The sequence below is a fragment of the Orbicella franksi genome, chromosome 1 (assembly GCF_964199315.1).
Source record: "Orbicella franksi chromosome 1, jaOrbFran1.1, whole genome shotgun sequence".
Taxonomy (NCBI): Eukaryota; Metazoa; Cnidaria; class Anthozoa; order Scleractinia; family Merulinidae; genus Orbicella; species Orbicella franksi.
The window spans coordinates 27,029,279-27,042,779 of NC_138145.1; the positions used below are offsets into that span (position 1 = coordinate 27,029,279).

Genomic DNA, 13,501 nt, shown 5'->3' on the forward strand with positions numbered 1-13,501 from the left:
ACGTTTGTTAACGTTTGTAATGCCGTCGATTTGTATGTGTTGATGCCTAGCTTGATAAGATCCAGTGAAGTGTTTCGAAATATTTAGTTATCTCATCAGTTGTAAAACTAGTCGTAACTATTAAGAGCTAATGTAATTTGTTCACAGAAGACATACGGTTGGAAGATTTCTGTGTTAAGCGAACTTTCGGTTGCGGAAAGCAAGTACTGACATGATTCCCATTTTTTTTTCTTTTTTGCTAATGGAAGAGGGCATTTAATTATTAACCTGTCAAGTGCGAAATAACACCTAGGCTGTTTTTAAAAATCGTCACAGCAGGTTTTTCTTTTCTGTTCAATCTTTGCGGGTTTTCAGGGGCAGCAAAATTCTCAAGTACGGAATTTGTGCGCAAACCCTTCAAACTGATACACAAATTAAATGCAATCCAACCGTCAACCGATTAAGCTCTCTGGTTTGAAAACTTCGTCACATGTTGACCTAGAATCATTGCAATACTTCCAGTTTCCGGCGTGTAACGATAGCGTTTATCGCCTTTAGAAGTTCTTCTACGTGGGTTTGGAGCGTGAAGGTTTACTCCGCTCAAAAAAACGGAGAAACGTAGTATGGAAGTATATCTTACATATTTTTAGACACCGTTGGTGCACGCCCTTTAGTGACTTCTTAAGGGCCTTTCTGAGTATAAAATTCATAGCATTGGTAATTAGATCAGGCATTGCTGTCAACCAACGCGGCGGTTCTGAAACGGGAGGTAAGTAAAAGCTACAACGTGTGAGTTTTTATGCACAGTTTTACAAAGAAACAACACTCAAGTAAGAAGATATTTCTAGCTACATCGCTATTTTTTAAATTTTTATTCTGGGCACACAAGTACATGTTTTGAAATGTTCTTCCTGTGTAAGGGAGCAATCATCAGTTACTGCGCAAATAACGCATCAATCGACACTTAACGTTAGTTTCCATTAAGACTGGAGGTCTAAACATGTCTGCCAATCTCTCTTGTTCAAAATCTACATCAAATGACTTCTGACCTGATTAGTGATCATTCCGTCATATGTTGATCTACAAAAGTAAACACTACGACATCGATGCCGATTTCGTCTTCGCATGCAGAACGCTTTTGCCGTCTTTATAGAGCTTCAAGGTTGTCTGAATGGTGTCATCACCGTTATCGCTTCCTTCTCTCCGCGATCCAAGGGGAATAGGACGAGAATCCAACTTTCTCCATGATCGGTCTCGATTTGACTATAGATGGTGCTTGAACAATTGGCATAGAATATTTTCAAGTGTAATCTTCGATGATTGATTTTTCTCTACTTGACCTTCATCTAACAATTTTCTTCACTAGCGCATGAACACTGGGTTTGAACTGGGAGTTGGATTGAATAAACTCAACTGCATTATGAGTAAAGCCAGCTTGAAGCCTAGATAAAATGACCAATGGCGATCTCAACAAAGCTAGTTTCTAATGTACATCTGCTATTTGCATTCTTAGCCTAAGAAGCTGTATAAAGTCAGCTGAGGTTTTCTTTCACTGAATCATTTAAGTTTATTCAGTACTTTCAGTGTATGATCTTAAGTTTGCTGAAAGTACAATATTTAGTGCACTTTTTGCACAGGTTTCCAGGAAAAAGATAGCTTCTAAAATACCAAAAATTCTACTTTTGTATCATTGCAGTCCACGTGAACATTAAACCTTATTAAACCTGTAATTTCTCATATCAGTAGCCACTACGTAGACATACCCGTGTTGAGCCAAAAGAAAGTCTGTGTAATACACTCTTTTTTCTACAAGAATATTGTTTTGCCGGTCCAGACCGAATATTCTTATGTTTCTGCCGATTTCATGCGGTGTATAATCTTAGAGTAGATAAAGGAATACAAAGTTGACTTTGCCGATAAAACGTCAGATTATCGTTGATGGCGTTGAAGTAATTTTGGAGCCAGCCTGCAGGCAATAAAGCTTGATATGACGAATATGTAACTTCTTGACCTTCTTGCAGAAATGTTATTAGTATCGAACACACAGCCAGTGCCGAGTTTATTGTTTTTTGACTAGTTTTGCCGTTTCGAAGAAAGGAAGAATTTTCCCGTACGGTCTAGTCGTATTTACAAATTTTCAACACACAAAATTATATTCTTTTCAAAATCCCAGCCTCGAGTTTATTTTAAAAATATTCTTAGAATTAAAAATAAAAGAGTATAGAGTGTTTCATATGACGTCACTGTGGCCATGTTGGTGTTCCCAAAGTCACAATAAAATCCTTGTAGTCCATGTTAGACCTGTCGGGATTCCTGCAGATTCCTACTAGAGGAATAACCTTTCATTATTATTACAACTCACACGGTAACGTTTTTCCAACGGACTTGGTGCGGCGCGTTTCCGCGATCAAGACTGACAGAAAATTGTGGCAAACTATTTGTATAATTATGCCAATTACATAGTCCATTGGTCGCTACGCGTGCCAAACACACTCTTGTTCTAAAAGTCCAGCGTGTTCTCACCGCCTCTAACATATACTTTGATATATTTTAGAATGTATATTTTTCATACCCAGGCTGGATAGTCATATTTCTTTCGACTTAAAAAATATTATTGTGTACATTCTTGTGTACATGTATGTCATTTAAATAAAACAGATGTGACCAGGAAATGAACAGTGAAGTAAAACTGTGTGGTGTCCCCATCGTGTTACTTTGCGCATCTGCTTTGGCATAAAAATAAACGCGTGATTTAAATATATAATTCGATATTATTTTAATGTATTTTATTTTCCATGAACACAAAAAAATATGTTCTTAATAATATTTCGGCCTTGCGTACATTATTAAATTTAAATTTCGATAATTTCAGCTTCAATATTCTTGCATAAAGAGATTCCCATAAAACAAAAAGAGTGTAACCACTAGCACATGTATCACGTGCGCGTTGTGCTGTGAGCTCCTCACCACACTGACTTGTGTCTGGAGAAGCTCTTTCTCTTGTTACGGTGGCGTGAGGACACTCGATATCATAACATAACGTGTGAAACCATACATCCACCGGGGAGCTTTCACAAAGTCAAGTCCGGCGGTACCTGGTATGCGCGGCGCGGGTAATACGTGGACGTTTGTGTAAAGCACGTTTGAAAACACGTTTACTTTTCACTTATGATGCGGTGTGCTGCTCTAATTCTGGCACTGGGAGTCATCGTAGTCGTCTTGACGCCTTCAAACGCTTGGCGGAGACGACGGAGAAGGCGCTGTCCGGTTAGGCACTGTACGGTTAGCAGTTGGACCTCATGGAGTTTGTGTACTCGATCGTGTGGCGGTGGATCAACCACACGTACGCGGAGAAAAACTGCCAGCGAGTCTTGTGGAGGAGGATGCCCCTACCATTTTAAGGAAACGAAGTTATGCAACACAAAATGCTGTCCTGTGGACTGTGTTTATACGTGGAGCTTGTGGAGCAAGTGCACGGGATGTGGGACATCCACACAGTCGCGGTCACCGAATATCAAAAGACAAAGTTCTTGCAACGGACGAGCATGCCCCGCAAAGCAAACGCGGTCTTGCAATACTGGGGTGTAAGTACAATAGATACTGTATTTGCAAGTGTTTATATTAGCATCTTAGAATGACTCGATGAAGTGAAGTGTTTATAAAATATTCTTTTATCAGATTATTTAGCCTGTCCCAGGCTCAGATTATTTTAAAAGCATCCCGGGGTGTACTGACAACTAGAAACCCTTAATTTGCTTCCCGGCTGCAAGACGTATGCGTGATATTTCTGTATTTTGCTAATGCTTGTGGTTATTTTAAGTCCTCATCTTGCACGTGGCAAAAAGTGACCGGATTAATACTTTCGGGGCGAATTAAAGACTGGCTTTTAAGTTTATGTTATTTTTGACTCTTGGCGGGTGTCCTGGGACAACAGATTCGTACATATGGTGTCTTAAATGGTACATTAGGAGAAAAAAAGAAAAAAATCCTGTCTTGATCAGGGATTAACTGCGGGGTCTTACTCTAATTACAATCCATCTCATATCGTATAAAAATTTGTTTCACTTCTTTTGTGTAAGAACTGTACTTATCTAATGACATCTGTTGATCTGCAACTAGATAGGAGTTTTCTGCAAACATCGCGAAATTCTTCCAACTTCCGATTTTGAATGCGGATTGCGTTTCTCAGTGTTTTTTGGTGCGTTGTTTTCATATAGAAACGACTGGAGGTTGTGCTAAAAGCAATAAACTTCCTGCACCTTGCGCTGCAGCAACGAAAAAAAAACAAAAAAACAAAAAAAAACGCAAACACAGAAAAAAAACATTGCCGAGGGTGACAAAATTTAAGCGCGCCGGCTTAAAGACAAATCCTTGACAAGATAAATACAATAGAAAACCTTTGTTTGGATAATTCTAATGCCGACCTTTAACTTCAAGCCGCTTCATTACGTTAGGAGGACGGAGATGGGGTGCAATGTTTCTTGTTGCCGTTTGGCGAATTATAGTGGTGTTGCGTGACACCAAAATAGTTACTTCGATCCGAATTACCTCTATATAGGAGACAAAAAAGCGCGCGACGATCGCGAAAGCAGGGCGAAACCATGTGGTGCTGACCGAAGGCTCGAGAAACTACATGAAATGAGATGCGAGAAACATTTGGACCAAAAATGAGCACCATTAGTCGATAATCCACTGAGTGTTTTAACTGTCGACACAACTGTCGACACAGCTTAATGCTTTCTTGAGAAGGTATCACTGTTGCTAAATTAATATTGTCCAATATGAACGGTTTGACAGTCGGAAAAACATTTGGAACAAACTCTGAGTGTAACGAGATCGAGATGAAGTGTTCAGGGTGTACTTCCAGTTTTACTTGGTAACTATGGAAACCTATTCTGTTTACATTGTAAACTTCAAAAGAGTCAAAATGAACAATAACTGTTCTGTGAACCATTACATAGTGGGCCTACTACCTTTATGCTCACTGGCAGAGAGCGTTGGCGCTTGCATCCAAAATGGATTGTCATATCTGCGGTGAAGTAAATTTTTTGCCAAAGAAAATAAAGGTTCTTTAGGGGAGGCGGGGAAAGGGGTTACATGGTCTCCGGGAATGCTCACGGTGAACGCTCTAAACCGCGACAGAAATACGCTTCGGAGAGCACCGATATACAGTAATATATATTTTCATATGATGTTACGTATGCGTGCCACGCGATGTCATAAGCGACTACGGAAGAGTAATAGCTAAATTTAACCATGCGCTCAATGCGCCAAAGAAAAAGACACAAAGCAATTTAGTTCGAAATGATAAATTTTTGTGTTTAATGTATAACAAATTCGAATCCTACTGCTTAAGTGTTCTTTGGTGTGAAAATGGGAAGGCCGAAGTGGCGTGGTGTTCAAGTAACAAGTTGAATGAACAATAGAGAGCTAGACAGCAGTACTTCAGATATAATAGATGTATTTTGACAAGCAGACTTGTAATACGCCACACATACATTATACCTCTGCAAAAATAAAGAAGAAAAATCACAACTTCAGCAAAAAGCAACGTCAACAAAGCAGGTCATCTCAAAGACGCACGGACGAAATTCAATTGAGACTTCTCAATGTACAAAACAAAAGAAGTTTTTGCTTCTGTTAGCTACTTTGTAGCCAGGATGGCCACAAAATCAGAGAGATGGAAAGAAACTCAAATCTGGACCTCTTCTGATGCTTCTGTATTCCATGTAGAAAATTTATGCTTCGGGAAATTGCCCTGTTGCACGTTTTACAAGCATTTGCAAGAAATTTTAGACGGCCTTCGTCTTTGACGTATTTTAAAAAATACTTTTTTTCTGCCTTCCTACATAAACACAGCCAATCCTAATAATTTCCCATAAACTTCCATATACTCTGCAAATCAAACACAAGTTTCGCTGAAAATTGTAAGATCTGAAATAACTGTGAAATGTGTTGCAGTAGTTCGGTTAGTTGGGAAACATTGCGAAAAACGGCAAGAGGACGCCTGGAAAAGGATAGGAACCACTTAAAACAAAATGTAGCGAGCCTCAGTGAATAGGACAAATTTAATAAAGGATGTGATAATGATTTCGAATTCGGAACGAAATCTTTTCCACGTATTTGTTGTCTTCAGTCATCTCTCGTCAGATCGCTATTTGTTGTAAATTTTAAGTTTCAGGATGTTTTGTTCCTAACCTTTTTGCATGATCTAATTTATAGTCTTATTCGTGATAGCAAAATTTCGGTTCCTCTTTGATGCGTAAGATGCTATATGTTTTAAAATATTTTAAGTTGTTTTTGGTATAAATTTTCCACGCGACCAGATTACCATATTTGGTATCCACGAGTAGCAAGCTAACCAAAAAGGAAAGAATGCAAAAAGCTGTGAAAGTCAGTGATGCTACCGTCATATAAGTCATTGAGATAAAATCTAATCTAAGCCGTAGTGTTCTATTGTGCGGTCACTCTCTCCAAGAACCATGAGGAATCTTTTTTTAATAGCTTTTCTTTTGTGTGCCGTAACTGGTCTTTCCGTAGCGCGTAGAAATCAGGGAGGCGGTAGAAAAAGTTCTTGCACTCCGCAAAATTGTGTCGTCCATGAATGGACCACATTCAAAAAGTGTTCAAAGCCATGCGGTGGGGGATATTTAGTTCAACGGAGGAGAATAAAACAAAAACCAAGTTGTGGTGGTAAGGCTTGTCCGTATTACTACACTCCTAAACGTCGTCGACGTGTTTCATGTAACACTCAATGCTGTCCTGTTCACTGCTTGCGGAAGTAGAATTCCTGGAGTCCGTGCCAGGGTTGCATTGTTTCCCAACAAACTAGAACGATGCGTATTACACGAAAACCCAAGTGCCGCGGAACAGCGTGTCCGAAGACACGGGAGGAAACGCGAAGCTGTAATACTGGAAAGTAAGTTGTCAGGTTTTCCTTTACTTATTTGCTTTCCTAAGAAGTTCCTTTGAGCAGGATCGATCCTCTATACTCTTATCTTCTTACTCTTCGATCGTAGTCAATTTTTAAGTGCCTGTTTGATGACTTGCAAATTACACGGTAACAGTTCAAAGGGCTTTGCTTTTTTTATTCAGAAGCTTCTTTCGGCCACAGTTTGATTTCATCGATGAGAAATTGACGATTGAAAGCAAGCAACTAACGAATACTATGTGTTTTGAAAGGAGCAACATTTTGTCGTCTTTAATTTATAAAGTAGAACTCGTCTATTCTTTCAAAGGTCTTCCCTAAACTCCAGAGTGAGTCTGTGGTCAGCGACATAATTTCCTCTTAATTCTCTCTCAACACAGGCTCTTCGTGTGAGCAGGGCGTAAAATCCCCTGTCGAGGGTCTGATCCAGGATCCCTGAGGTAAAGGCAGCGGACAAAAGCGAAACAATAAGGCGACCTAGAGACACTGAGGAGAAAAAGGTCACGTGTTGTCCCTTACGTCCCATCCCTAACACTTTCTTCGTTTTCCCGTTCACTTTCTATTTTCCATCCTCTTACTTTCTTTCATTTGTTAGTCCATTCGAGAACTGGAACAAGCCTCTGCCTGACATCTTGTGGTAAAGTTAAGAGGAACTCCGAGAATTTGACCTTTTCGCACGAAAATGACCATTGACTGCGTTCCTTCTGAGTGGTGAAACTTAACGAGAACTCAAGTATTCAGTTTCTCTTTCCCTTTGTTGTCCGTATTATTACATGATTATCCCTCTTTCCCGCTCGCTTGCGTTTCTACCATTGAGCAAACCTTTTATTCGTTTCTCGCTCAGCTAGACAGCCGGGCGCGCGCTTCTGCCCGCGTTTTGAGTAGAGTAAAAATAAACAACGATTGCATTTTGTGTAAATAGTGAAACTCACTACCAACTCCATTATTCATACCATAAGACTCTCTCGCTGTTTAAAATGCCTCAAAGGTGTTTCATTTCCAGCAAAACTTTCGAAAAACTTAATAAAAATAGCTATTTGATTGCGAAACTAATCATACATCTTGGGGGTAATGAATAAAATTAAGGCAATGTGCGAAAAAGCTTAAGTAAAAAAAGATACGCGTTAAGTGGGCACGATATTGTTGTACCATTTATTCAGTTTCAAATTCCAAATGTATTTGCCAAGATTAATGATTTTAAATACAATTGGACCATACACTTGAGCGATTTCTGACTATATTTGGTGATCATACTGGTTAAGGACACACCATTAATCTACCTCCAAGTTACCGGGTGTCAAAACGAAACAGGAGAAGCAAATTGTGAAATGATGTTTCTAAACAGAGAAGTCTGGAACAAGTTAAAATCAATTTAATTTCCTTCGCGATTTGATAGGCTATTTTCCTCACCCGCACGGGGGCAAATTCGTACTTGCTGAGGCATGTAAAAAGGAAAACCATTTAACGCATATAAAAGCGCCTGCTACTTTCTTCGGAGGTCACTAAGAATTTTTCCGCCTAGCGCTCTTCTTTGGTCATTTGTCGCAAGCATGAACAACTTAGTTCTGGTCCTTCTGCTGATCTTTGCCGCTTTTGTAATGCCTGATTGTAATTCTTGGCGGCGAGGACGACGAAGACGACGCTGGTACAGCCTAGATTGTGTTCTTTACTACTGGACCGATTTTGGAAGCTGCTCCAAGACTTGCGGTTGGGGATATAAGTCCTGGTTGAGGCATGTCCGATTTAACGCAAGTTATGGTGGTACACCGTGTCCGGCTGCCAGCAGCCCCCAACGAAACTGGACTTCTTCCTGTTATGTTCGATGCTGTCCTGTTAACTGTTTGTGGTCTTGGAACTCGCAGAGCCCGTGCCAGGGTTGCGGCACATCGCAACAAACCCGAACGATGAGTATCACCCAATTCGATGAATGAGGAGGATCATTGTGTCAGACTGGAAGGCATGAAACACAAAGCTGTAAACTGGAGTGTAAGTTGCAAATTGTTTTTCTCTTACATCCGCTTCTAAGACGTTTCATTGAGCAGTTTCGACCCTTTGTTTTACTGCTTTCCCATACTCGCGCGTCCGGGTTTCCTCCTTCACGTTTTTTGTGCGCGTTCTTCGCTTTCATTTGACAATCCAGAACGGAAACAACTGAGTAGTCATAAAAGGTTACCGGAGGGCGTTTACCACACAAACACACAAGCTATACGAGCAGCATTTAGATGGGGGTGCTAATAATTAACAAAATGACGTGAAGGAAGATAGCGAACAGTGAAGCCAAACTCTCTAAAATGCCCTGAGAGATGAATATAGTACAAGCTTTAATTACAAACTGGTTGTTGATTTTGTTATTTTCTATAAATAGCGATTTAAAGGCTTCGTTTATCTGAGTCTCTCAATAGGAAACGAAATTTAATTTGAAGGATCACACCAGAAAACAGCCGCTGTTTAGGGTTGCCAAATAATGATGAGTGAACTGACGTTCTGAGCGTTCTCCCATCGTCGTCGCAAATGAGGCGATTGCTAGTCACGTGTCTTTGCGGTCTTGCGCGTCAAGACAAGACAATTCAGAATTTTAGAATGTATCAGAAACATTGTTGTCAATCGAGTCATATTTATTGCAAATCTCATGCAGTAGCGAAACGTTATAATTTATGTTAAGGAAGTAAAATCCGAATTTTTCTCGTCTAGTAAAATCGCGCATGGACAAAAATTTGTTACCACTTTTTACAAAGAGAGAATTTAAGCAAAAAAGAACAAAAAGATTGAGCCAGTGATTCTGACATTTCGTTCTTTTAAGCTCGTTCATAGACCCGCTTACACCTTGTCACAGCTTTGCTTATTTGCACAGTTTTGCTCTTCGTGTGACACAGTGGAGGATTCCAAGAATTTAACCCCGGAAGGACAGATTAGCACTGGCTGAATTCCATCTGAAAAGCGAAACAGGTAGTTAACGAGACTTTTTGTTTGTAGAGGAACTTCCACGACTTCAAGCAATACCAAGTAAAATCACTTTAAAACTAGCCAACCTATTCGTGAAACTGGATATCACCAGTAAACGGAGAAAAGTAGCGCGATTACTAACGGAACGGGTCAGACGCGACGTGTGCAAGGATATTGCTGTATGTTTATTCAGGACCAAATCCGCTCGTACTCGTAGCTTAATGATGAAAACGATGTCAGAAGTACATCGTGTCAGGTACAATTTCCCGTTACAATACAAAATGACTTGCTGGAAAAAACAATCAATTTTTTCTGCTAGTCATGTTGGCGAATGTCAAGCCTGGAAAAATGATAAAAACAAAGAAAATATATATATATATATATATATATATATATATATATATATATATATATATATATATATATATATATCGGTAAGAATGGATAACTGCAAAAAGCTGTGATACAATGTACTTCCTTGAACAATGAGTCGGATATATAATGCTTTCCCAAAATAAAGCTCGCCTTTTATACCTTAGATTTGTTGAGGCATGTTTAACTGAACGGAACCTTTTATACCTGGTATAAAAGTTCCTGGTTCAGTCTTCAGAGGCAAATTAGACTATTCTGTCGAGCGCTCTACTTAAGTTTGACTTTGTTAAAAGCATGAAGAACTTCTTTTTGGTCCTACTCTTGTCCTCTGCCGCTTTGTTTGCTCTGGTTGGGCTATCGGAGTCCATTTTCTGGAGGCATAGACTCCAAAGAATTCACTGCTTCAGACAAGATTGTGTTCTGTATGACTGGGCCGATTTCGGAAGCTGTTCCACGACTTGTGGTTGGGGATATAAGACTCAGCGTAAGGATATCAAAACGAATCACACCTGCGGTGGAACACCATGTCCGTCTTACTACAGTTCTCAACGACAAAGGATTCGTTCATGTTACAGTGGGTGCTGTCGTGTTAACTGTTTGTGGACGTGGAACTCCTGGAGTCTGTGCCAGTGCGTGCCAGGTTACAGCATGCCGTATGGAACCAGAAGGATGCGTATTTCACGAAACGCAAGTTGTGGAGGAACGGCGTGTCCGAGTAGAAGAAGCGAAACGAGAGGCTGTTACTCTAAAGTGTAAGTTACACCTTTTTTTGATTTATCAACGTTTTCAAGAAAGTTCTACTGAGTATCAGTCACTCTTTCTTGAGGCCTGCCCCTCGTGCGGCTCATTTTGCTTCCGTTCGCGTTTCATCTCGTACGCTCCTCGCTTTGCGTTCTACGATCCAAAATAGACCGAGCTCTCGTTTGCGAAAACACACAAGCTGGCTATGACAGCACCACTCTATCAGCTCGCAATTGTTCTGGGTAATATGGAATAGATCAAAGGACCTAAAACATTCTCCAAATCAATTTCCTTCCAAATTATCTGAACGAATATTACGGAATCGCAAAATAAGAGGGGTTTAAATTATACACCTTTTGTTGCAGACTTGATGTTAACATTTCAAAATGTTAACTTACAGCAATTTGCTAACGCGCCTATCGTAATAGCTTTTTGAGCCAAATCGCGCGTTTTCGATTCTTTGCTTTCGTTCACACTCAGCATATGCCTTTTTATATATATGACAGGAAATTATATCTAGCTCGGACTGGAACAGAATGAAGCAGCGAAAGCTCTAGTTTTTTGACAACTAAAACTATCAATTTTATTCTTCTAAAGACCTTCATTCTTCCTCTGTGTTTTATTGCTTGAAAAGCAAATAAAAGTGTTTTCCTTGCCATGATTTCACGACGATAACCCGATCCTTCGATATGCATACAGGTCTGTGTTCAAAGAAATCTATGTTTCTCTTTCATTTTATTTGGATTTCGGGTCTAAAATACGTCAAGTCAAAAACGGAGAAGGTAGAGAGTTCCAACCCTTTAGTGCAGGAGTAGTTGTCCGCTCTTGGTGAAATTTATTGTAACAATGACAAGGAATTATTATCTTGCCTTGAAGGGCTAGGATAGGGAAAGGAAAAATTACAAAACAAAATTATTTAGGGGAATAGATCAATGCGCAAACAACACTCTCCAGGTCAATTTCCTTCAAAATTCTCTAAACGAACATTACATAATCGGCAAAACAAAAGGGGTTTTATATTGTACACCTTTTAGTGCTGACCTGATGTTAACATTACAGTTGTTAACTTATAGCAATATGCTCCCGCGCCATGCCGTAATAGCTTTTCAAACAGTTCGTTCACAATTAGCATGTGCCTTTCTATAGAGATGGCAGGAAATTATATCTAGCTCGGACTAGACCAGAATGAAGCGGCGGAGGCTCTTGTTTTGACAATAAAAAATATCAATTTTATTCTTGTAAAAATATGCATTAATTGTTTGCGATTACCCGATACTTCGTTATGCAAACAGTTCTGTGTTCAAAGAAATCCATGGCCTGACTTTAAGATTTCCGCATTTTGTTTCAAGAACTCTCATTTTTTTTCTTAGTCCACATGACATTTTTCCATTTTATTTTGATTTTGGGTCCAAAATTCGTCAAGTCAAAAACAGAGAAAGTAGAGAGTTTCAACCCTTTAAAAAATTCACTTAGGCAAAGAAAAGGAACGATTATCCTGGCCTCTCTTTATTTCCTGTTTTACATTCTACTGTTTTTACAAATAGAACAAGAACTGTCATAAGTGGAATTAGCTCGTAAGCCTCACACAGACACATTACGGACCTATGTTTTCTTTTAGATCCGTTCTGGCAAGTTAAACGCGGGTATTTTTATTGGCTATGTAAGTGCTCGGTATTGTCTGTAGGGGTCAGCTCGATCGAGTTTTTTTTTTTTTTAATCAAGCGCTGTACTTCAGTTTGGTATCTTTCATAAATATGAAGAAATCCTTTCTGGTCCTTCTCCTGGTCTCTGTCGCTTTGTTTGCCCTAGTTGGGCTTTCTGAGTTGTGGCTTCGAGGAAGACGTAGCGGGCGAAGCGGACAAGGCAGATGAGACGGACGAGGCAGACGAGGCGGTCGCGGAGGGCACGGAGGACGAGGGAGATACAGAAGATCTTGCGGCCCAATGCAAGACTGTGTTCTTTATGACTGGACCACATACGGAAGCTGTTGCAAGACTTGCGGTAGTGGATATGTGACACAGCGAAGGAATATCAGAACGTATCCAAGGTGCCATGGCAGACCGTGCCCGTACTCTAGCAGCCCTCGGCGATATAGGACTATTTCATGCAACGCTTAATGCTGTCCTGTTAACTGTTTTTGGATGTGGAATTCCTGAATTCTGTGTCAGGGTTGTGATGTTTCCCAACAAACAAGATCGACGAGTATTACACGAAACCCAATTTGTGGAGGGACGGCCTGTCCCAGTAAACGGAGCGAAACGCGAGGCTGCAATACTGGAATGTAAGTCAGCTTGTTTTCATGTTAGGTTTCACGTCACCCGCTCTTCAATTCCAATTCCAATTCCAAACACTTCAATTCCGCTCGCACGCGCGAGTGATTCAAAGTCGTCCCTCAGCAATTTGTTCTTGGATCCAAGCTTGTGAGGAAACTAAGCCCAAGACAGTGACGGAACATGATTGAAAGGGTCTAAAGAGAAGAGGGCTGGGGAGGAAAAGAATGGTCACGTGTTTTCCGGCATTTACTCTCTCCAGTACTTC

At 40.2% G+C, this 13,501-nt stretch overlaps 1 protein-coding gene, 1 long non-coding RNA gene and 1 pseudogene across 5 annotated transcripts in view; 2 read left to right on the forward strand and 1 right to left on the reverse strand.

The window, feature by feature from the left end:
* The window catches only part of LOC145500235 (uncharacterized), a 109,859-nt gene that overhangs the window by 31,000 nt on the left and 65,358 nt on the right, over positions 1 to 13,501 (reverse strand). The window lies entirely within an intron of this gene.
* LOC145500077 (protocadherin Fat 4-like) overlaps positions 1 to 13,501 on the forward strand; it is a 76,836-nt gene that overhangs the window by 6,659 nt on the left and 56,676 nt on the right. The window contains exon 1 of one of the 4 annotated variants that reach the window (XM_081479602.1): positions 160 to 3,563. The exons of the other annotated variants lie outside the window; for them this stretch is intronic. Coding sequence (XP_081335728.1) covers positions 3,148 to 3,563 — 416 coding nt within the window. The 5' untranslated portion in view covers positions 160 to 3,147. Of the gene's footprint in view, positions 1 to 159; positions 3,564 to 13,501 lie in introns of those variants that run through there. 4 annotated transcript variants of the gene reach the window in all.
* LOC145460134 (thrombospondin type-1 domain-containing protein 7A-like) lies at positions 12,718 to 13,248 on the forward strand (annotated as a pseudogene).